Source organism: Panicum virgatum, chromosome 9K (assembly GCF_016808335.1).
Source record: "Panicum virgatum strain AP13 chromosome 9K, P.virgatum_v5, whole genome shotgun sequence".
Lineage (NCBI taxonomy): Eukaryota > Viridiplantae > Streptophyta > Magnoliopsida > Poales > Poaceae > Panicum > Panicum virgatum.
The window spans coordinates 54194836-54218745 of NC_053144.1; the positions used below are offsets into that span (position 1 = coordinate 54194836).

At 47.6% G+C, this 23910-nt stretch overlaps 2 protein-coding genes across 4 annotated transcripts in view; both read right to left on the reverse strand.

Moving 5' to 3' along the window:
• Window positions 1–19228, reverse strand: part of LOC120652337 (protein ABERRANT POLLEN TRANSMISSION 1-like) — a 28063-nt gene extending 8835 nt beyond the window's left edge. The window contains exons 1-13 of one of the 2 annotated variants that reach the window (XM_039930121.1): window positions 18736–19228; window positions 18484–18595; window positions 18089–18385; window positions 17085–17347; window positions 16780–16990; window positions 15979–16152; window positions 15799–15876; window positions 14779–15024; window positions 6887–8989; window positions 4874–6662; window positions 4582–4685; window positions 2541–2897; window positions 2314–2432 (exon numbers count right to left, since the gene is read on the reverse strand). In XM_039930121.1, coding sequence (XP_039786055.1) covers window positions 2314–2432; window positions 2541–2897; window positions 4582–4685; window positions 4874–6662; window positions 6887–8989; window positions 14779–15024; window positions 15799–15876; window positions 15979–16152; window positions 16780–16990; window positions 17085–17347; window positions 18089–18385; window positions 18484–18595; window positions 18736–18917 — 6035 coding nt within the window. In that variant the 5' untranslated portion in view covers window positions 18918–19228. The remainder of the gene's footprint in view (window positions 1–2313; window positions 2433–2540; window positions 2898–4581; window positions 4686–4873; window positions 6663–6886; window positions 8990–14778; window positions 15025–15798; window positions 15877–15978; window positions 16153–16779; window positions 16991–17084; window positions 17348–18088; window positions 18386–18483; window positions 18596–18735) is intronic. The other variant, XM_039930122.1, reaches the window with a different exon arrangement.
• A 978-nt stretch (window positions 19229–20206) lies between these two features.
• Window positions 20207–23197, reverse strand: LOC120652339 (ribosomal RNA-processing protein 17-like). Of its 2 annotated transcripts, none has more exons than XM_039930124.1 (4): window positions 22855–23189; window positions 22670–22775; window positions 21875–21992; window positions 20207–20730 (listed from the first exon to the last, which is right to left on the reverse strand). In XM_039930124.1, the coding sequence occupies exons 1-4, from the start codon at window positions 23034–23036 to the stop codon at window positions 20459–20461; spliced, it is 678 nt and encodes a 225-aa protein (XP_039786058.1). In that variant the 5' UTR covers window positions 23037–23189; the 3' UTR covers window positions 20207–20458. The 2 variants fall into 2 exon arrangements, with proteins under 2 accessions (XP_039786058.1, XP_039786059.1); XM_039930125.1 differs by lacking the exon at window positions 20207–20730 and adding an exon at window positions 20791–21666 and having other exon boundaries at window positions 22855–23197.
• Window positions 23198–23910: the final 713 nt, after the last annotated feature.

Here is a 23910-nt window from a genome sequence, read left to right on the forward strand (position 1 = left end):
AGGGCAGGGGAGGGGAGCACGGGGTGGGGGGGGGGGGGGGGGGGCTCGAACAGAGCAGAGCAGAGGAGGCGCGCAGAACAGGGGAGGCGCGCAGAGCAGGGGCCGAGCGGCGCGGAGGGCTGCGCGGCACAAGGACCAGCGGCGCGTGGGGCCCGGGCGGGCGCACGGGCGCCGAACGCGCGGCGCCTTGGCGCTGGCCTCGGGCGGGTGGCGCGCTGCGCGGAGGCCGCGCGGCAGAGGAGCCGCAGCCGTGGGAGGCGCGGGGCCGGCGTCGTGGGAGGCCGCGGACCGGCGCGGGGGCCGGCGGCGGCGCTGGAGGCCGCGGGCCGGCACGGGACGGAGGCCGGAGGCGGCGCGGCCCCGCGGGAGTCCGGCAGCAGCGGATCCGGCGGCGTGAGGCCGCACGGGAGCCAGCGGCGGCGCGTGGGCCGGCGGCTGCGCGGGAGGCCGCGGTCCGGCGCAGGACGGAGGCCAGAGGCGGCGCGGCCCCGCGGGAGTCCGGCAGTAGCAGATCCGACGGCGCGAGGCTGCAGGGGACGCAGGCCGGCGGCGAAGCGCCGCGGAAGACAGTGCCGGCGTGTGCAGAGGAAGGGAGTGGAGAGAGGGAGAAGAAGAGGTGGAGCTGCCTTCGCCGACCGGCGGTGGTTGCTCACCGGCGTCTCGCCGGAGGCTCGCCGGCGACGGGAGGTGGAAGGATCCTAACCTAGGCTGTGGTACCATGTAAGAATGAGCAACTCAATCTAGTCCATGGCCCAAAGGGGCAGTGTATACATGTGTACAATATGCAAAGAGACCCTCCAACTAAAGGAAATACAAGAGAGAGATACACAGCTACATATCTAACACACACAAGCAAACCGGCAATACAATAGTTCATAAACTTTTTATTTGTAGTCAAAGTTTTGTCCAAGTTGTGATTGCCACAAGCAGCTAGAAGCTACTAGTACTGTAGAGAGCAGATTTTGTGCCTATGGCTCAATTATCACCTACACGAGACCTAAATTTGTGCAAACTGCAGCACATTCTTCACCATTAGATTTATCCTGTACAACATGTAGAACAGCACATGCCCATGTCACAGGAATGCACGTGTATAAAACCATACAAGACAACACTGCAGTGCATGGATAAGATTTGAACCCATCAAAATAGGCACGGACAACATATTCTAATATAATACAATTTCCTGCAGCATTTGTTACCTATTTCAGCAAGTGAATATAAGTGTTCAGATAATTTATGTTTATCCATGCACTTCAAACACTGACCCTGTCAGAAAAGCATCAAACACTTCATCCAGAAACTTCTAAGCTCAGCTAGTTCACACTGCTGGACATGTATAGCAGAATTGTTCTCCTTGAAAGTTGCGAGCAACTTTAACGGTATTTCCATATTGTAATATATATACCTTTTTTGTACTATCTGCCTTCCACCTATTTTTGTTTCCATATTCGATATTAGATTAATTATTCTATTACCTTGTTCTCTCTTATCCCCCAAACCCACATTGTTAAAAATAGTTGATTTATTGCATAAAATGCCAGAATAACTCCTTTAGTTTATGTTACAACTGGGAAAACATTGGCAATGTGAACATTTTGGAAAAGGAGAAAGAACAGTTTATCATTCTTTACAAACTGCAAGCAGGATCCATAAAACTGGGTTCTGGATATTATTGCTGAAATGCTAATATATTACTGTCTCCGATAAATAATCTATGTTGTTCGGGGCAGTTCAGAAAAGTCCAAGGAAACATGTCCTTTGGGTGAAATAAAGCATTTATTATGTTTCTGCCCCTAATTAATTCCATCATCATCCTAGGAGCCTGGTCCATTTGGAATCATCGTAATCGCCGTGTGTTTGATGGAATCACTCCTAGCCTGCCTTGTGTTGTTGCAACCATCAAAGAAGAGATGCATCAGTGGTCTGTGGTTGGGACTCGAGGAATTTTTCACCTCCTCACCCTAGCAGCTCCAGCCGCTTAGAAGGTTTTGGTCATGTGTTGGTCTAGTTTTATTCCTTTAAGAAGCATTTATCAGTAAAAGGGCGGGTTGCAGGCCCTTAACTCTGTAACGCCCCGGGGTTCTTTCCCCCTTTTTTTTCTTCTTAATATATTGATGCGTAGCTCTCCTGCGCGTTCGAGAAAAAAAAATGTAGTTGGATGGAATGCGCGTACGATTTCTCAGGGAGAGGTGTGGGCAAAGCAGTTCACTGGAACAAACATGTAAACATCACCCTTAACTTCTCCAATCCTATCCCAGACGTCACTCTGTATTATGACTGGAGGTAGTTGCTACAAGATAGATGATGTACCTTGGAGTTCTTGCAAAGAGAAGATTAGTCAATACATCCATCATAACTTGAAACTGACGTGATGTCATACCAGCAGTTATATCTGGTGAGTTAAATGCTAGCTCTTTCAGTGGCTTAACCTGCACATAAAAACAGTTGATGGATAACCTAGCTACCTCCACTAATTGTTGAAAAATATGCTCAGCAAACAGTGTATAAAAAAATGAAATCATGACAAGAGAATGGACCTTTAGTTCAGGGGTTCCTCCCTTGTGCCGTGTAAAGCGGAGATACATTTGGCATGGCAAAAATACCCTTTCAAGTAAAGCACCAGTTCGTTTAACTTCAGATGACCGGCGGTGTATTTTTGGCAGCCACTGAATACCAGCACCTGGATCAACATCAGTGGGCGCAACATGAGCCTGAACATGCTCCAACATGACAGAGAGCTCCACACGTGACCAGGTCATTTCTGGCCCAGCCCCACTGGTGGCAACATTGCTGGAACCACTTGCTTTCTCAAACATTTCTTGACCAACTTGCACAATTGAATGAAATGAGCGAACCATGACCCGCCCACTACCAGCAGCTAGCAGAAACCTACCCTGAATTGATCATATATCTAGTAAGTAGTTGCAGCAGCACTCCTAAGACTTCAATGTAAATAAATGAACATGAAAGAAATTATATCATGAATTTCAAAATCATGTTGCCAGCAGATAAATGAAAAAAGTGAGTTGAAGCTAAATTTATCAGCTTTCACATAGTGCTCCACTATACGTCATCCAAGAATTGTTGAGTTTAAAGTTCATTCAAATGAATAATATTTAATTATTGTCGGTACCCTGTAGCAAGGATACCCACTCCTACTGCAGCAAGGCAGGACTCGCGTAGTCATCCATAACTACGCCCTAAGGGGCGGAGCAGCCGGACTCAGGGGTCCGACTCTTACCTCACCGGGCCAACGGCCCCGGACCCGTTCCCCGCTCTGGGAACGGGTCCGGTGACGCCACTTGTCCCTGAGGAGAGGAAGCTCCACGCCAACAGCCGAGGGCTCGAACCCCCCATATGGGTCCGGGACCTCCCCGCGTCCGTCCGGACCTCCCACGCGCGTAGAACCAATATACCACTGAGGCGGGGTCTGGGGGCGCCATGTGTCCTGCAGGCGCAGGTGCGGGCGCGAGCGCGAGTCTTCCGCTGGAAGACTCGCCCACCCACGGCATTCAATGCGGGTGGTTGAGGCGTGCTCTGCCGCCGCGTCACGTGGGGCAGCTTTTGTCAGGCCTCACTGTAGACCGCATATTACCGAGATACACAGTGCAGCCGCATGCGCCGCATCCGCGCAGAGCCCGTCTGCCGCATTAAATGGATACGACGGCACGGCACCTTTTCATCATACCGCCTACGCCGCAAGCTACACGGCCGTTCAGCTACGCGGCAGGCTACGGCAAGCTACGCCGCAAGCTACGCCCTAGCGCCGTTTCGACAAGACAGGGCATGGCTATGCCGGACGGAAGATTCCCACGGGCAAAGCAAGGAAATACAGGAATAAGATCTCCGTCGCCTGCAACGCCATAATGTCTGTACAGTATGTTATTTTATACTACATCGCTGGGCCCATCTGTCGGGGACCCAACGGCTATGTACACTCCTCCCTTGAGATATAAAAGGAGGGAGTACGTAAAGCCAAGCAGGGCCAGGCGAAGGCAGACAGAACACAAGCTCGGATTCACTCCGAACAATCCCGTTCTCAACCTCTTGAGAGCACAAGCAATACAACACACAGTGGACGTAGGGTATTACGCTCCGGTGGCCCGAACCACTCTAAACCTGCTGTGTTCATCGTGTTCTTGCATCTAGATTGGACTAATCCTAGCTACCCCCGAGTACTCACCCTCTGGGTTTAGGCGGGCACCCGGCTGTGGGTTTGCACACCACGACAGTTATATTATAGTACTTTGTGTAATACTGCAGGGTATAAAATCTACTTAATTTTAAATTTTGAATACAAATACGAATCCAGTTATGCGTCTGGTGAAAACAATCTGACAGCCATTTTGAAACCAGGATTTGCTTTAGCAAACCAGTTAGTTGGTTTCTGGTCCCCGAGAGGAGTTTTGGTGGCGTAATGTGAGAAGATCATGAATTCAGTACAAAAAAAGCATCATGAATATAGTAAAAAAAACAAACAGAAGTTTGTACATTGAACAAATAATCTAACATTAGTTAAGCTGCCAAATGCCATTTCATAATAAAATTTAGCAAAGAAGTGTGGTGCAATTTACTCACGTTTGCTTCTTCTGAATGCAAATTGAACTGAGGTTGCACAACATTAACCATGAAATGCCTTGTACCTTCCTCTTCAGCATCACTATTATTCGAAGGCTTAAGTGCTACATCAGATAATAGAAAAGGTGAAAACATTGAATGTACTTGCTATTTTGTTAGTGTTTAAAAGATTGCTGAAAACTAAATAGTACAACAAGAGTGTGTCTATTGATCATAAATAAATACCATTTAATCCTGGCTGATGGCAATAATGTCAACAACTATGAAACATGCATTATGCTATTCAACATACCAGTTTCACTACTTGGTGTCAGATCTGACTTGCTTGACCCATTGGAAGGTGGTGACTCTGAACTCTTGATCTGTTGAGGTTCTGAAGGCTGTGATGCTGAGGACACAGAGTTGAGAGCCCCATCCTTCGGCATCTCAGCTTCTTTAACTAACTGTTTCTTCTCGAGAATCTTTCTTTGGGTGTATTGGCGAGAAGGAGATGGTTTTGGAGGCTGAACTGCTTGAGTTAAACCACCAACCCAGGAGAGGATAGCAGCTCGGTTTTCTAAATTCCATAAAATTTTTAGTCCATGGACAAAAACTCTCTGGCAACTATCAGCCACCACAATATTGAATCCCTCGTCGTCACTGCCTGATTGATCATGATCACTTTCATCACCCCCATCAAACTCAGACTTGATTAATGGCATTTCAGATTTTTTCCTGCCATCTTCCTGCCATGCTGATAATCTAGCAGCATCAGCCTTGGGAGTTTGTTTTCGTATGGTGAAATAATCAGAATGCAGAAAAAATCCATCATCCCTGCTTTTCTCAGTAGAACTAGTTTTCGTTTTGCCCTTTTCACAACCAGGACTATCTCTATCTTTTGTACTCTTATTTTCTGCCTTAGAATCCTTAGAAGTTGATGGTTCAGGAATTCTGTTAAGAAATACTTTCACCAAGTGCAGATCTATGCCCTGGTAGACAAGATCAAGAGGTTCACGCTTGCAATCGAAGGTAAATATCTGCTTCCCACGGCTGAAAGCTATTTCAATCCTAAACTTTGTGAAGTGTAGTGTCAAACCCTTAGCAGGATCATCTGGCTGCAGAGGCATGTTGTTAATCTTCAACAAAATGGCATCAAAACGAATGCACTGTTCAGTCATAACTCTATCAAGTGGGAGGTTTCCAGACCGTACAAATCTAGGAACTCCAAAACGTGGAAACCTGGAAAACAATCTTAATTTGTGGGGAGGAAGAAAAAGCAAGTTCCACCACCTTGCTAGCCAGACCAAATCATGAGCCCCTAGATTCACAGTCGGAGAATCATTTGTATGCACATCACTCTTTCGCTGATGTTCTATAGTTTCTGTTGTTGAAGGCTTAAGTGAAAAACTCCACTTCAGTGACAGAGAAGTCGAGCGGAACGGATCAAAAACTTTATCCCGTGGTTTTCCCTCAGCAGGAAGAGCAAATATAAAATGATCCATAGGGTTACCTGAATCACATCCCCACTGTATTGAAATATCCATGAAAAAGGAAGGGGTTTCAAGGAAAGGTATAGCCGGATGATGTGGGATTTCTAAACTAGTCTTCTTGGCTAGACTCTCTAAGCTAGTTATGTACACCTTTAGAGTCTTTGAAGACAGACTGACATAACCATCCACATAACATATTTCCATATAACCAGATGTGATTAGCATTTGATCATGTTTTTCATAAGGGTTTGTCGAAGCAGGGAGATGCCACTCTGTCCCAGTAAAACTCAAGTTAAATCTGCCATGAATATAGTTTCTCATATCATCCCACCAGGGTAAGCTGCGCTCTCTTCTAGGGGGTTCAGGACGCTCAAAGTACCACCTCTTAGCTAAATTTGCCCTCCGGAGTGCAACAGTAAAAGCATAGCTTATATCAGCGAAAACTGGCTCATAGCCAACTCCAAATGACACTTCCCCTTTTTTAAAATGCAATGGTATGTCAGCATATGTTTTCATTGGTGGGGTATAACCAGTTGCAGAGCGGAGCAGATTTACTCTCCACCATTTGCCAACATAGACATCCTGTCGAACTTGGGGCTGAAAAGTGGTTGCCTGCCACCAGGGAGAAAAAATCAGTGCAACTTAGATGATGCTTGATTACCATAAATAATCCCACAAATTGCAACAGAAGGGAGAAACTACAATAGTATACAGTTAGATGAAGCCGATAGGGTAAAAGGTTAGTTAACCATTCTAATGGTACTTTCTAACTGAAAAGAGCTAACCATTCTAAACATATATCACATTGAATTAAGTGAACAACAAAGAACACTAACCTGCTGACCCAGCACAAGGCGCCCATCACATTTACCAGAGGTTCCAGCAAAGAGTGGAAATGCATAGTCTCTCAAATAAACAGATAAAGATCTAGTTTTCAAAGTAAATTTGCTACCATACAAACGGGAAAACGGGATATCATTTTTGGCACAAACTGGATCTACAGATTTAATAAAACTAATCATTCCTTCATCACCCCCATCAATCTTTGATAGGCTCACATCAATATCTTTTGCATGTACGGACATAACTGATGCTCTACGAGTGCTCATCTTGAATCCTGACTGGAAGCCACTTGAACAAGCACCTGACCCTTCTGAGATTGGCAATTTCTTACATGCTTGGTAATATGACTGGAATGCCTGTCTGTATATCTCTTCTCTGAGTTTTTCAATGGAGCGTATGCCAGGTACATCTGAATTGGCGTCAGGGCAATCATTGTTTTTTTCAGAAGAAGCTGAGGTATCCAGTTTTGCCTTTGGGGAATCCTTATTTTTGCCTAAAGCAAGCTCATCAAGTAGATTCAACCTGACTGCGGACTCACAAAATACATTCTTCATTAAACTGATATGCTCATCAAGCCATCCTTGTATGGGCTCTTCCTCAATTTCTGCTATCAGATCACGCACAATGATCCGCACATACCGAAAAGCCACTGATTTTGATTTCTTTTTGCTGCTACTGCTGCTGGTGGCGCTAGATTTCTTCTCAGGAAATAAAACAGATGTTTTTGCAGCAGAAATAAGTTTGAAGGCCCGCAATGTGTCTTCTACAGCATCATCTATAGCTCTTAGTTGCAACCTAAATGGCAAGCAAATATTAGCATCACGGCATTGAATAACCCAATCACATACAGCTGCAGATTGTAACTTCTTATCAGGATGGCTATCAGAAACAGAAATCGGGATACGAGACAACTGCATGCGACTGCTTTTGAATATCCACACATCACAAAAACTGACTGCTAGTGCCTCGATCAAAACACCTATCTTTGCATTCTCAGAAAATATAGATCCTACTTGAACCATTGCTTCAACCCCATCAGCGAATTCACCTGAAATTTTCAACGATTCCAAATCGACAGCAATAACTGATTCTCGCTTCTTTGGTGCCTTTTCTTGCTGGCCACGGTCTTCCTTTTTTGCCGGGATATCCACGCTTAATGTATCATCTTTCACCTCTGTAACAGAATTCTGGAGTTTCATCCTATACAGAACTGCTTTAAGTCGTGTGGCCACTTCAAGCAGTTCCAGATAGGGATCAGGCTCCCACCTGATCGCAATGTCAGTCACATTGATAAGAGAGCAGGCTGCAGCATCATTTTGCCCACCAGAACGCTGGACAAACTTTGCTTTACGCACATCCAACAACTTGGTCTCCTCTGCAGGTTTATTGTCAAGCTGATCCTCTTTATGTGTCACTCTGAACTTCTCAAGTTCAACCTGCATGGAGTGCTTTGCCTTATTCAAAGACACACAGACCTGAGAAATCTCTAGACAAGTGGAGAAGTGAACATTCTTATGATCCGGAAGGCTAGTAGAATTTACATAGGCCATCCTTGGGGAACCATTATCTTCATTGATGATTACAACACGACCACCCTGAGATCCAAAGTTTACACGCTTTGGATCGGCTATAGTCATGTCTTCCAGCCTCATATCACCATCATACATAACAAAGCACTGTGCAACATTGATTTTGATAGGCTGTGCTCCTTTAGCTTTCTTGCTAGACTTTTGAGGAGCATTCTCCTGGACAGATCGTTTCTTGGGAGGCAAAATGCTTTTCATATACAGTTTGTAGGACATTGCATTGGCACAAAGTGACTCGAGATAGTAAAAACAGAAGTACATTCTGATTCCAGATATATTAACAGAGATAGAGGATTTAGCATGGTCTTCACCATTATCTTTGCCTGGTTCCTTTTGTTCCAGATCAAGAGTTGAACGGCTAATGTGCAGTAAGGTGCCTGAGATGCTTTCATTCATCGACTGTAGGCGTTTGCCAGCAAAAAGCAATTTCAGTTCACCAAGCTTGACATGCAATCGAGTTCCTTGGTCTACCAACTTACTTGCAAAAACATTAGTTGACTGAAAAATACACTGCATTATCCAGTATTTACAGAGTGAGATTAGCATAAAAATCAAAGAATGACAATGTAATAATTCTAGGTGTCATTATAATTTGGACACACCAAAAAGTCTCAAAACATTTAAACATGGTAATTTTTGCTTTGTAAGGAAATATCCCTACTATATTTAAACATGATAATTACAAACCCCTTGGTACTAATTGTTGGAGTATATTGAGCCCATGTGTATAGAGGCTCATGTATAGGTATTATATATACCCACCCTTCTAGGGTTGGAGGAATACAAGCCATTATTCTCTCCAACATGATATCATTTGCTTAGGTCTTTTCTCCTCCCATGGCAGCCGCCGCCGCCATGGCTGGCCGGCCGCCGGCGCTGCCCCTCCCTTCCCCCTCCTTCTCCTCTGCCCCCGGCGCCGCCGCGTTGACCTTCTTTCCAGCCGCCGGCGCCGCGTCCTCTGCTCTGCTGGCCGCCGGCGCCGCGTCCTCTGCTCTGTTGGACGCTAAATCTGCTGCCGCCGCCGCCACATCGCGCGCTGCTCCGTCGGCCGGGGCCGCCGCCGCCGTAGCTGCTGCCGCCACCCACGCCGCGGGCGCGGCCGGCCCGGGCGCGGCCGCCGCGGATGCAGTCGCTGCAGCCTCCGCCGGCCCTGGATCTCTCGCCGCGCAGTGGACGCCGCAGCCCCAGCATGCAGCCGCCGTGGAGGCCGTCGGGGACCCCTTCCTGGCGGCTGGTATCCTGGGCGCCGCGCAGGACGAGCACCCGCCGCAGCCCCAGCATGCAGCGGCCTTCCAGGCCGCCCCTGCTCTGCTCCAGGGCGGGGCTGCCCAGGCCGCCCCGGCTGCCCCTGCTGCAGCCGCTGCTGTCTGCGAACTTCAAGACTCCTGCCCTGCGACTGCTGCGGCCCCTGCCGCTGCGGCCTGGCGTGCCCTGCGACGCGAGCTCGACGCGCTTGCTGCCATCGCTGCACGAGTCCAGAGTTTACGGATGCCGCGCAGGCCGCCGTCGCACCCGCCGCGCTCGCCGTGCACGCGCAGGCCGCGCGGGCCGCCGCCTCCCAGGGCGCCGCCGCCGCACCAGCCGCCGGATCCACCTTCCCCGAGGATCCACCCGACTCTGGCTCCTGGTGGTGGTGCTCGGGGCACTCCTCCCACTCCTGCTCCTGGCCCTGGAGGCATGCCCTGGCCATCCTTCAGCACCCCATGGCCAGGGTGCATCCCGATGTGGCCGGTTCAGGGTCGGGGGGGCTCGCCCTCAGCCCCAGCCGGCGCCGTTCTGGACCCCACCCGCTCCACCAAACCAGCAACCGACCTGGCCTGGGGGTGGGACCAAGCCGCACTAGCGCCGTCCTTCAGTGCCACGGGGCGGACGCCGCCGGTCAGCACTGAGTGGATCGCCGACTCGGGTGCCTCCTTCCACATCACCCCACATGCCGGTATCCTCTCTTCTGTCCGACCCCCACACCCCTCTTGTCCTTCTTCCATCATGGTTGGTGACGGGCCTTGTCTTCCTGTCACCGCCGTGGGTTCTGCTCCTGGCTCCTTTCGTCTTCCCAATGTCCAATTTCCTCCTCAGATGGTTCATAACCTTCTTTTCATTCGTCAGTTTACAGCTGACAATTCTTGTTCCATCGAGTTTGATTCTTCTGGCGTCACTGTAAAGGATTCGGCCTCCCGGCGTCCGCTACTCCGGTGACAGCACGGGCCCCTTTACACCCTTCGCCTTCATTCTTCCGCTGCACCACTCTCGCCTTCTTCTTCGCCCTGGCCGTCTTGGCCTGCCGCTTTTGCCGCGATGCCGTCTTCCACCACCTGGCACCGCCGTCTTGGTCACCCTAGCCGCGATGTTCTGGCTCAGCTCAGTCGTAGTACCGATGTTCCTGGTACTAGGACTCCTGCTGAGCCCTTCTGCCATGCGTGCCAGCTCGGTCGTCATGTTCGGCTCCCGTTTTCTTCTTCTTCGCATGCGACGCATGCATTTGATCTTGTTCACTGTGACCTGTGGACCTCTCCTATCTGGTGGTGGTCGATGACTTCTCGCACTACTCTTGGACGTTTCCTTTGCGCGCCAAGTCTGAGACCTTCCCCACCCTCCTCCACTTTTTTGCATGGGTGTCCACTCAGTTCGGCCTCACCGTTAAGGCCGTCCAGTGTGACAACGGGCGGGAGTTCGATAACTCCACCTCCCGTTCCTTCTTCCTTTCTCGGGGTGTTCAGCTGCGTATGTCTTGTCCGTATACCTCTCCTCAGAACGGCAAGGCTGAGCGGATGATTCGCACGACGAACGACGTCGTGCGCACCCTTCTGATCCAGGCCTCTCTGCCCCCGCGCTTCTGGGTGGAGAGCCTCCACACCGCCACCTACCTGCTCAACCGGCTTCCGTCCACTACTTCTCCTGCTCCCACTCCACACTATGCTCTTTTCGGTACCCCTCCTCGCTACGACCACCTTCGGGTTTTCGGGTGTGCGTGTTACCCTAAAACCACCGCCACTGCTCCTCACAAGCTGGCGCCCTGCTCGACTCGTTGTGTGTTCCTGGGTTACTCCCCTGACCACAAGGGATACCGATGCTTTGACCTCACCTCTCGCCGCGTCCTGATCTCCCGACACGTCGTCTTTGACGAGTCGGATTTCCCCTACTCCACCTCCTCCACACCTTCTCCTGACCCCGAGCTGGAGTCTTTGTTTCCGACTGACCCGGTGGTTCAGCCACCGTTACCTGTCTGTCCTTTCCCTACATGTTTTCCTGGCGCACCGGCACCGCTTCCGGTGATCCCTGCTGCACTGAGCGCGGCCTCGGTGCCCGCGGTCGCACCACGCACGGCTCCCGGACCTCCGGTCGTGCCACGGGCAAACCCGCTGTCTCCCGCTGCGCCACGCACGGCCCCGGTGCCTCCCGCTGCACCTGCGCGGTACGCTCAGCCAGTGCAGGTGTACCGGCGTCGGTCGGCGTCGACACCGGCGCCGCCTCCTGCTCCGGAGGCTCCTGTGACGCCTACACCGGAGCTGTCGCCGCCGCCGCCTCCTCCAGCTCCCTCTCGAGCCGAGCCGGAGGTGTACCACCCGCCAGTCATCCATCGGAATCCTCGGCATATTCATCCCATGATGACTCGGCGGATGGCGTCTCAGGCCGCGACTCTCTCCGCCACTGAGGGAGAGCCGCGGGTCTCTCCGATACCCTCCTCTGTCCGCGACGCCTTGGCGGATCCTCACTGGCGTCGCGCGATGGAAGAGGAGTACGCGGCTCTTCTTGCCAACCAGACGTGGGACCTCGTGTCGCGTCCGTCTGGTTGCAATGTGGTGACTGGCAAGTGGATCTGGACGCATAAACGTCGGGCTGATGGTACACTAGAGCGATACAAGACTCGCTGGGTTCTCCGGGGGTTCACTCAGCGCCCTGGTGTGGACTATGACGAGACCTTCAGCCCAGTGGTGAAGCCCGCTACGGTGCGCACAGTCCTCTCGCTTGCGCTCTCGCGCTCCTGGCCTGTGCACCAGCTGGACGTGAAGAATGTGTTTCTTCACGGCACTCTCAGAGACTGTCTACTGCTCTCAGCCAGCGGGATTTGTGGACTCGAGTCGTCCGGATATGGCCTGCCGGCTCAACAAGTCTCTCTATGGTCTGAAGCAGGCTCCTCGGGCTTGGTACTCTCGGTTCGCCACGTTCTTGCTGACATTAGGGTTCACCGAGGTCAAGTCCGACACGTCTCTCTTCATTTACGGCCGTGGGGATGAGACTGCATATCTGCTGCTCTATGTCGATGACATTGTGCTCACAGCCTCCAGTCAGCAGCTACTTCATAGTGTTATCTACTCTCTGCAGCAGGAGTTTGCTATGAAGGATCTGGGTCAGCTCCACCACTTCTTGGGCGTCACTGTTGAGCCAAGCCCGTCTGGTCTTCTCCTTTACCAGCGGCAGTACGCACTCGATATTCTGGAGCGGGCTGGGATGACTAATTGCAAGCCCTGCTCCACTCCTGTCGACACTCAGGCGAAGCTGTCTGCTGATCTGGGTGATCCGGTGGCTGATCCTACTGCCTACCGGAGTCTGGCCGGCGCTTTGCAGTACCTCACCTTCACTAGGCCGGACCTCACCTACGCTGTTCAGCATGTCTGTCTCCATATGCATGATCCCCGGGAGTCACACCTTGCTGCGCTGAAGCGTCTCCTCCAGTACGTCCGTGGCACTGTGGACCTCGGCCTGGTGCTTCACCGCTCGTCCTCTGCTGAGCTGGTGGTCTACACCGACGCTGACTGGGCTGGCTGCCCGGACACTCGTCGCTCCACTTCCGGCTACGCCGTCTTCCTGGGCGGCAACCTGGTCTCCTAGTCGTCCAAGCGGTAGCCGGTTGTCTCCCGCTCTAGTGCAGAGGTGGAGTACCGGGCTGTCGCTAACGGCGTGGCGGAGGCGTCCTGGCTACAACAGCTCTTGGCAGAGCTCCACAGCCCACTCGTCAAGTGCACGCTCGTCTACTGCGACAATGTCAGCGCCGTGTATCTCTCCACCAACCCCTTCCAGCATCAGCGGACGAAGCACGTGGAGATCGACCTACACTTTGTGCGCGACAGAGTCGCAATCGGCGATGTTTGGGTACTCCATGTCCCGACTACCTCCCAGTTTGCTGACATCTTCACCAAGGGACTGCCCTCCTCGATCTTCTCGGAGTTTCGATCCAGCCTCAACGTAGCCGGTGGCTAGTTGTGGCTGCGGGGGGTATTTGCCCTTTGTACTCTATTTGTACTCTCTTCTTGTCCAGTCTTGAACACCGCAGCGTCAGTAGTTAAGACTGCGGGGGGGTGTTAGCTTTCTTGTTGTCCAGTCTTGAACACCGCTGCGCCGGTAGTTCAGACTGCGGGGGGTGTTGGAGTATATTGAGCCCATGTGTATAGAGGCTCATGTATAGGTATTATATATACCCACCCTTCTAGGGTTGGAGGAATACAAGCCATTATTCTCTCCAACACTAATCTTCCTGCACTACCAAGCATAAACAAAAATCCTAATAAGGAGAGCCTGGTGAGCCGTCGTGACAGGGTGAAAGACTTGAAAAGGTACCCATTATTGGCAGCAGCAATTTCTGGTTTAATAAAATCATCATCTACCAAAGCAAATAAATTTTAAATTTAATATCGTGACATTTGAATGCCCTCATCCATGTAATCAGGGCTCAAAACATTGTAAACAAAGAGCAATTCAAAAGGCACTTTGAAACATTCACTGTTGTTGTGTGAGTCAAGTATTATTGAAACTAGATGAGGTGGTCATGTCATCAGAACACGGTCATAGTCTTTTGACTATTGTCATGAACAACAATTCCAGCCCATCAGGGGGGTCCCCAGCAGGGAGAAGCCACTGCTGCTTGGGCCTGCATCCTAGCAGCTACAGCAACTTAGTTATCAAGTTATGCTGCATAGCATGTTGCATAGGGTGGAACCTAATTTGTTTGTTAGGAAGGTTATTGTTAGATTGTGAGAACACTATAAAAGGAGGCCTATTGTACGAACCATAACTGAGAAAACATGAACCAGTAACAAGTTTCTATCTCTTCTACAGTTGAGTTCCCTTTCAAACCTACAAAAGCACTCTCTCCATGAGTGCCATTTTTCCCTTCAAACCAGTGCAATCAATATCCCTGTATGGTTTAGCACGTGGATGTTAAATATGAATATTTCGGCACTACGAAGATGAGTTCTAGTGATGCCACTACTAAAATCCAATGTATGAGTAACACAGTGCATGCAACTAAACGTCCAACTAGAACAATACGGCACAGCATCCATAAGGTACTTAATACTTACATGGTAAAGAGGTACATCATCAAGACTGTGAAGAACGATAGTCAAGTCAGGAGCCGACAGTGTACATGCCCAAGCCAATGCTAATTTTTCTTTAGGTGCCTTCTCTTGTTGAGGACTCTCAAGGACAACAAGGGGCTTCTTTTTATCTGACTTAATTCTAATCAGTGGCTTAATTCTGCTCATAATGAGATTACATTGGAACCCACTAATCTTGACATCTGCTTCAGCTTGAACTGGCAATGCTGGCTGAGGGGAAAAATGCATCAGCACATTCAATTAACTCTCAGAGAAATTATAAACCATAGAAGACGTGCATAGTACGCTTCAATATAAAAAGGGATACCATACAGGGTATTACAGATAAATAACCATAAATGGGAAGCATAGAGTAAGAAAATCAGAAGGATGCTCTCGCATAAAAGGGGATAACTCTTATCACATAGATTCAGCCCATAAATGGAAGCATTAGTTCATGAAACTATTTGCAATGAATAATACTGGCAAAACATGCTGGCAATCTAGGCAGAGACGTGGTGTAATATCATTTAACTGGCCAAATATTATAATGTCATTTAACTGGCCAGATATTATATGTGCTTCTTGCTTATGTCCCAGTTGCATGGCAACAACGTATAAACTCAATTACATGGAAAACAAAGTCCTAAATAGAATTACACAGAATTCGGCTAGCTATTTTCTGTATCCAAATACACTCCTTTACTCTAGCTTGGAGATCACTAAACAACAAAAAGTGGGCATTGCTACATCTTATGGTTTTGAAAGATCCACTTGGTGGATAAGCAGTTTTTAGATCTAACTTTTTTACCACCTGGATCAAGTCAAACCAACATTGTGTATAGAAAGGAAGTATTATCTATGTGTAAGGGGAGTATTCTCCAAAAAGTACATCAAGTTACAAATAATAAAAGGAGGTAAGGAGGCCCAAAATATTCTCCAAGGGAAATCACCGAATCAAAATAGTAGAAAGTTTGATTTAATAAAGATTTAGATCAAACTGACCTGAGTGGGAATGTTAGCTGAAACTACTGTTGAAATTTTTGCAACCTCTAATACTGAGGTCGCACCATCCATTAGAAGCTGGAAAACAGAAACAAAAAAATTCAGATTCAATCCTAAAGAAATCAATCATGTTGAACTGATAAAAAAGATTATATTTCCAAGAGAAAAATAGAAACATACATGAATCTCCGTTACAGCAGTTTCCAACCGGAGATGTGTTGCGCTCTCTCCGAAGCCATCTTGTGATTGTAACCTTGTACATCTCAAAGATATGCTACCAATTTCATTGTTCATTGAGAGACCATGATCTTTGGGCAAAAACTTCAGATCCAGTTTGGACATGTTGAAGCTAACCTTCCAAATAAAACTACATTTTAGTGAATAGCAATCCAACAGTCAACTTTTGTTAGAAGTTCACAGTAACAATTTAAAATGGCAAATCTAGACCATGAGAGATGCTGAAGTTTTCAAGTGTGCCCCAGGGAAAGTTAAATTCCCTAATACCTAGGTTAGATCTGCTGGGAAAAAAAGAGTTTAGAGTTGATTATATATGATATTCATGATATTCGATGTCACATCTAAATTTTTCTTTTGTGCCTTCTTTATGGTCCTAAAATATTAGCACACTCAACAATTTTAACTTGCAGTTTCTACTGTGAAATATCAGTGCTATTGGAAAAAAGATTACTCGGTAGTTCTACATATAAAAAAATACACATTGCACTGATTGTGCGTACATCAGGAATAGTTTTACTTTGGCCACGCAATATCACTGCATTGCGGCCTCCTTCTAAATCAACATAGATAACAAAATCGTATTTCCATATACTTCATGGGGTAAATGAACGAGGATGACTATTGTTGAAGATATAGACAAACATAAACAAGCTAAAAGAATATGAATTATGCGTGCAGATAGGCAAAAGGCTGGTTGACTGCAAAAAGAGAAACATCAGGTGTACTCTAAGGAGTTCATACAACCTTTTCAGGAAACAGACTTATCTTCTTATTTAGTGATGCAAGTTTGCCCCCTTCAGATCTGGCAGCTGATTTATTATCCACAGAAGGTTCACCCTTTGGGTCAGCAACAGTAGATGCAGACTGTTTCTTCTTGGTCAATAATTTCTCTTCCAAATTCACAACAATTGGACCAAGAATCAAGTCCAAATTCTTGACTTTAATTCCTCTATCCCTAAACAGCATTGTCAAGAATAGTTCTTATTGTTCATTTTTTTCATTGTTTAATAATCTGGAGATGTTTGAAAAGCATTCAATTTACATATTACCTCTGATGAAGGTCACATGAGAATGATATGTCCTCAAACAGGAATGAGCTACAGTCAGAAGTGTCCATGGCTGAACAATATTGTCCACTAACACACCAATCCAATTTGCTGAACACCGATGTGTTGTTGTCAATGCAGTCAGACTCCAATGCTTGTACAAATAAAGGCATTATATTAATTTGAACATTGAGGACTGGATCCAATCCTCCAGTTCTGGATATATCGATCTTAAGGTCCTTGATGCCAAGAGCAGCTTTTGGAGACTGTAATTATTAAAGACCAATTATCAACAAAGAAAAAAAACAAGATAGAGGTGCGTTAAAGCCACTGTGAATCATACGTAACCCTTGTGTTCAAAATGACGTAGATTTCAAACAAAAGCAATAGAGAGGATAAGAAAACCCATGTAAATTTATGCATATATACTTCGAATAAATCCAAAGGTTGTTTAACCCACATCACTAAGCTCCTAATAACACATTAAAAATAGGTGCAGGCTATTATTTAACTATTTGGATATGAATATATCATATAGAATGTACCGAGACTGAACCAGAACCATAGCACACATCTCCTGTTAGCACAAAACTGGGCACAAAAATTCTGTCAGCCAACTATTTGATGACTTTGGAAACAAATTATATGACTGACTATTTCAACTTGTCCGCTTCCAGCATCTGCTAATAACAGAGAAAAATTGTTTATGGAATGACCAGGAGAGGAATATGTCACACACAAACATGCCAGTGTCCATAATAATATACTATCATTCTTTTTTTTTTTTGAGAATATGCAGGAGAGCTTTGTACTTTTTAATCAAAAAGGAAATAGGAGTTGTTTACAGCATGAGCTATCTAACAATGCTTGCAACTACATAGCTCATTTTACTGACTTAAATTATAACTAAACCAGCCAGAATACAGGGGGAAAAAAGATAATCAACTAGAACCATGAGCATTTGCAACCATGTTGATAGAGTTTAGATATCAAATAGAAGGCAGTACCTTAAGCCTCAGTTCCACTATGGATAATGATAATAGACTGGCCACGCTTGTTATTAACCTCCATTTCACATGTGCTTTGGATTTTCCTTTTGCTTTTGTGGATGAGGTTGAGGACGGTTTGCGAGAGCTAGATTTCTTCTTGTTTGCGGATTTCACAGGTTGCCTGAGCATAACGTCCAAATCAGATATTTGCAGTTGCAGGATTGGTCCATGAGTTAGTATGGTAAATCCCAGCTGGGTGAGCGGTTTCCGAAGGACAAGTCTGATTTCACCAATACAAATAGACTCAACAGCGCCCTGAAATGCGACGCAAACGCGATTCGATCATATGACAGGATCGGCATTGGCATGGAGGGATGAAAGCAGGTAGAGACGGACCCGTAGCCCTGAGGTACCTTTGGGGATGAAATGGTGATGTCCCGCAGATAATTGAGGCCGTAGGAGCGGCACCCGATGGATAGCTTGGCGGCGCGTTGGAGCACCCAGGCCACTGCCTTGGCGAGGAAGCTGCGGTTGGGTTGCAACAAGCAAATCCTTAGCTGATCGGGCCCATCCCACTCCGCGAACGTATAGCAGCGTAGAGCAACGAAGGAATTCGTTCGGTGGGGGCTACATGGAACGGGGAGGAAGAGAGTGGGCGCACGTACATGACGGCGACGCATCCTGCGGCGGCGGCGAGGGCGGCGAGGACGCCGAGCTTGAAGACGGAGAGGAGGAGGCCGTGGCGGAGGACGAGCTCGACGGCCTCCCAGGCGACGACGAACCCCACCAGCAGCTGCACCAAACCAACCATCATCGTCGCTTCTCCTCCTTTGGGCTCTGCGCTCATCACCGGCGCTCCGTCATCGCTCCCTTCCTTCCTTACAGATCGCGATGTCGCGGCGACGGCGAGGGGAATCGCGGCACGACGTGCGGGAGCCGATGGGTCGTGGGTTTGGGGAGTCGCGGGGAGGGGCGGAGCGAAGATGGTGCGGAATCGCTGAGTAGAGTAATGGTGAGGAGAGGATGGATGGGGGGCGGAGTGGAGAAGAGGTGGCGCGCCATTTCCGGAGAGGAGAAGAGGGGAGGGGAGGAAGGCAGCGTAGTGGCGCGGCGGCTACGCACGTCCGAGTCAAAATTCCTTAAAAAAACATTGCCGGGCACGGGCGGTGGCGGGTGGCGGCTGACGCCTGACGGGGGCGGCGGGCGCAGGCGCGGTGGCGAGCTGGTGGCGGGCGCGCGATGCCGCGATGGGCGAGGCCGCGAGGGCGACTGGGGGCTGGCGGCGTCTGGGGTGGTGCCCTGGTACGTGGGCCGTGGGGGACTAGGGTGTGGCTGGCTGTCTAGGGTAGGTTGCTTAGTGGGTTGGATCGGAATGAAAGATATATTTGGACTGGGATGGTTTCGAGTTGTTCGGGTATCGTGGCGGGATACTCGAATTATTCGTAATAATTTCGAGTACTGTGGGTTGAAATCTGAATTAAGGCTCGAGTTTTTCAGGTTTTTCAGATTCGGATTTCGGGTATTCTGCCCACCCATACAGGCAAGTGCCAAATGCTGCTTGTGATAATCTGCCCATTTTTTCGATTGATGTAACCGGACACCTCATTTAACACACTACTTCCCATTTGGATCCAAGTGCTAATAGATAAAAGTGCTAAAATTGAGCACTAAATCTAAATAGGAGTGCTAATAGGTTACGCAAAAATTTATCCAAGACTAAAAATTTTTTTAGCAAAAATATAAATGCTAATAGATGCTAAAGTTTAGTACCCAACTTTACCTCCTCCAAACAGGCCTTATCTTGAGATAATCTGCCCAAAACATAGGCACTGGTTTTGATACCATTGGCACACCTCATTTAACACACTAGTACTATTTGATCTGTATAATCACTCAAAAAACTTTTCAAAAAGAATCACTCAAAACATTAGCGCCCCATGCTTGCAGTACATAGCAGGCAGCAGGTGCTACTGTTAGCAAACTAGGAGCAAATCAGCATTTGGCTCAAACATTGGCGCCATGCTGGCAGTATATAGCAGGAAGCAGGTGCTACACTGCTACTGTTAGCAAACTAGGAGCAAATCAGCATTTGGCTCAAACATTGGCGCCCATGTCGGGAAAGATCATCAGCCTCGAGGACCAAAAACAATCATGAAAAATATCCCAACTAGGATCAAAATAAGTCTTTAATGTACCCTGAGATTGACAGCCGATATGCAGAACAACTCAACCCCTCAGCAGCGCAGTCCAACCCCTTTAGCAGCACAACTCGCCGCTTAGCATATCATCCCACAGTATGGATGACCAACAAACAAGTGCAGATCCAAGTTATATGAGGTTACACGCAGCCCAATCAGCCATACGATTCTCCTCTACAGACTGAAAACACTATTTCCGTCCTTTGCCCTTCCTTTTACCCTTTACTGTGCCCCGCTTCTTGTCGCCCTTTTTCGCCTTGCTCTTGTTCTTGAACATTCTCTTCTGTGGCTTCTTCTTCACGCCTAAGCTGGAGTTCTTCTTGGCCACGGAGCTTGGATTCTTGCTGGTGTAGCTCGTCGACGCGGGGCCCATAGTTCTCGGTCCAATGTCATCATCTTCAGGAGTAATTTCGCTAGTGGTCACAGTGATTCTAGTCGCATCATCTTCGTAAGTTTTGATTTCTGGAAATAAAATCAATTATTAGATCATTATTATCAGCTTAATTTTCAAGACAAGGAAAAATTGGTTCCATGACACTGAAAAATCCTAGTTTTAGAAATATAGCACTGAACTGATCTGGTGTACTTTAATACCACGGAAAGTTCACACTGTTAAGAAAATTACCACTGTCACACTTTCCGTCCGTCTATATGACCGCCCATCTTTCTTCCAGTTGAAACAGTTGATATTCTCCACCTACTAACTAATTAGTGAGGAGAGGTGTTTACTTCTGTGGTTAGACCTCATTCCACGCCACGCACCATGCTGCCTTCCGCCCGAAGCACGCCTCCCAACACAACTGCATTGAGCCTAGATCCAATCGATCCTCTTCTGCCTTGTTAATCAGGCAAGATTGCTCCCGTCGCTGCCTCAAAATCCTCTCCCTTCATAAAAGGCTGCCTTCAAAAAATCAAGCTGCCAGGTCCTCAAATAAAATCTCCACACCATGGAATTGAGCTCTGCCCCCACACAAATCCAGCCACTTCGTGGTCAAACCGAACCTGCACGCTGCCAAATTGCGCTATTCCGCTCAAAATTTCTAGTTGGGAATTGAGATCAGGAGCTGTCTCAATTTCTAGCTGGAAATCGAAGATGGATTCTGCAGCTCAAGCTCTGTTCCACTGCCTTCCTTCTCCAGTCCAACAGTCCAGCACCTCCTCGGCTGCTCCAGTCCACAACCTGCTCCCAGTTCATCATCACCATCACTGCTCTTCATCCTGGATGGCCGTACCGCCCCTCTTAGGAATCATGGCCAACCTGATACCTGAGAATAGGAATCACCACCCAGATGCATGTGTTGTGGTATGCTGTCGACATGGCTGTGATCCAAGTTGGCGCGTGTTGACAACGAAAGAGTAGGAGGAAGAATGCGGTGCGTGAGAAGCAGGATGTGCAGACTGCGCGAAGAATAGCGTTCCAATGAGGAACACAGATGGTGTGCGTACTTTTGATGGTAATAAAGTGTACCAAGCAAGTTTAGTGGTAATGTGGTGTATTTCTAAAATCGGGATATTGTGGTGTCATGGAACCAATTTTTCCTAGAAATAACATCACAATACTGTATAACATGGTAGGAACTGTTATAACTTTAGTCCATGTACTCACCAGACAAAGATTCATCATTTATCTCCTCACCATCATCGCCAATATCCTCGTTTTCTAATCCAGCATCATCTGATGACAGTACTCTACCATATAGAGCAATCTCTTTCTCTTGTTTCCTCTGAAACAAAATGATATAGCTCAGCACATCAACAAGCAGAAACCAGTAAACACAACATAGGCTAACTGAAAATAACATTAAACACTTTCAAAGTCATCCCAAAATCTCTGGGTATTCCAACTGGCATAGCTCAGCTAATCAGGATTGCATTGCATGTTGCATTCTGCACCTTCTGTAGAGGCGTAGACCACAAACATCATGGTAAATGTCAGCTGTCTGCATGGTAACTACCTCAGTTGTGATGTCTATCAATTACATTTTTTAACTTGTACCAATTACTATTTACCAGTGCTGTGGGTTTCATGTAACTGTCTCATAAATTTCAATGTGAAGCAATAGATGCACACACCCTTTTGGCTTTCAGTCTGACAATTATTTATTCTCAAAATTTCTAGTGATGTTGGGCTCATGCTGGACAATGTGATAAATCTATCGCACACGTCTAACTGAAACAAATCTTAACTTAGAAGAATCCTAAAATCTGTTAACAGTTTAAGTGATTGCACGAGAAATTCCATGGTGAGTCATGGTTCTCTGTGAGCATTGCCTTTCACCAAGCAAGAACCAATATTATCTTTTTTTTCCGACGAACGAACCAATATTGTCTTTCAAAACGTATACTAGAACCATACCTTGCAGAAAAGGAAAAAAGATTTTTGTTTGTGCGAATTACTCACCCTCTTGCGCTCCTCGATTCTCTTCTTCCTCTCCTTCTCCTGCAAAACCTTCTGTGCTTCCTTTCTTCTCTTCTTCTTCCTCTTGTGGAACCCAGTCACGAAATCCCTGCCAAACCAAGATGCGTCAAATAATCTTGCAGGTGCTCGGATAGGGGATGGTGAGCTGTCGGAGTAGAAAGACACACTTGAGGGCTTTCTTGTCGAGGGTGACAGAGAGCGCCTTGTTCTTGAGGGAACGCTTATTGATGTGCTTCGGCACCATCACCGTCGGCATCTGCCCCACCACAACGTCCTCCGCCTCCGACTCCGACGCCGCCATCTCCTCCCCGTATTCCTCCTCCTCCACGGCCTCGTCCTCCCACGCCATGGCTATTGGCTACACCGCTTCGAGAAAAGGATCCCTCCCTCCCTCCCTCAAAAACACGGGGAGAGGTCGAGAGGAGCCGCCGCCGCCGCTGCCTTGCGGAAGAGAAGGGGAAGGTTGGGCTGGGCAGCGAGGTTAGGGAGGTCACGTGCAGGCCGCGTGATCGTTTGTCTACTAATGAATTTGCTTGTATACCCTCTTGGAACTTTTTTATTCCGCAAGTGCCATTGCGACAGATAAAAATACGGGAAAATACACACAAATGAGGTAACGTGGCTTTCCCAGTACCAAAATGCACTAGGACGGATATTTCAATTTGGAGAGGATTGAAAAATCTACCTACCTGTATCAGATTTGAAGCAAATCTAATATTCATGAAGCAACTTTATTAGGAAATAAAATAAAATGTTCAACTATAGTTTTTCATAATTGTCATGTTTAGTTTATTGGTGTCATTCTAACAGTCTCAACTTTTGTTTATTGCTATCAGTCTATCATAGTTCCAACTTTTCTTTGTTGATTTCATTTTGTCATTTTTTTTCAACTTCTAATTGGGGACTCCAGAAGGTGCACACAGCACACGCATATGCAGATGAGTTCACTGCGATTATCATTCGAAATCTAAGGTAAAACTCATCGCAAAAAAGTGGAAAATTACTATGACAACGAACTGTGAAGAAGTCTGGTTTCAGACAAAAATATATCATCTTCTTCTCTGTTCAATGATCGGTAACTTTCTGATGCAAAATTGCTGGTGTGCAGAAGCTCCTACAACAAATTTCAGATTGGAAGCTTTCATCATTCAGGCATGCCTTTGTCCCGTTTTCTTCAAGCCAAAACATCAGCAAGCTTGCAGACATACCGTGGTTCACTCTTT

What these genes read in the sequence shown, in the direction of transcription:
- LOC120652339 (XM_039930124.1), bottom strand. Translation starts at nt 23,036, where the DNA reads ATGGCGTGGGAGGACGAGGCCGTGGAGGAGGAGGAATACGGGGAGGAG. An exon ending in GAATCGAGGAGCGCAAGAGG is followed by an intron (nt 21,993 to 22,669) that starts GTGAGTAATTCG and finishes ATTTTGTTTCAG; the next exon opens with AGGAAACAAGAGAAAGAGAT. An exon ending in AAATGATGAATCTTTGTCTG is followed by an intron (nt 20,731 to 21,874) that starts GTGAGTACATGG and finishes TTTTATTTCCAG; the next exon opens with AAATCAAAACTTACGAAGAT.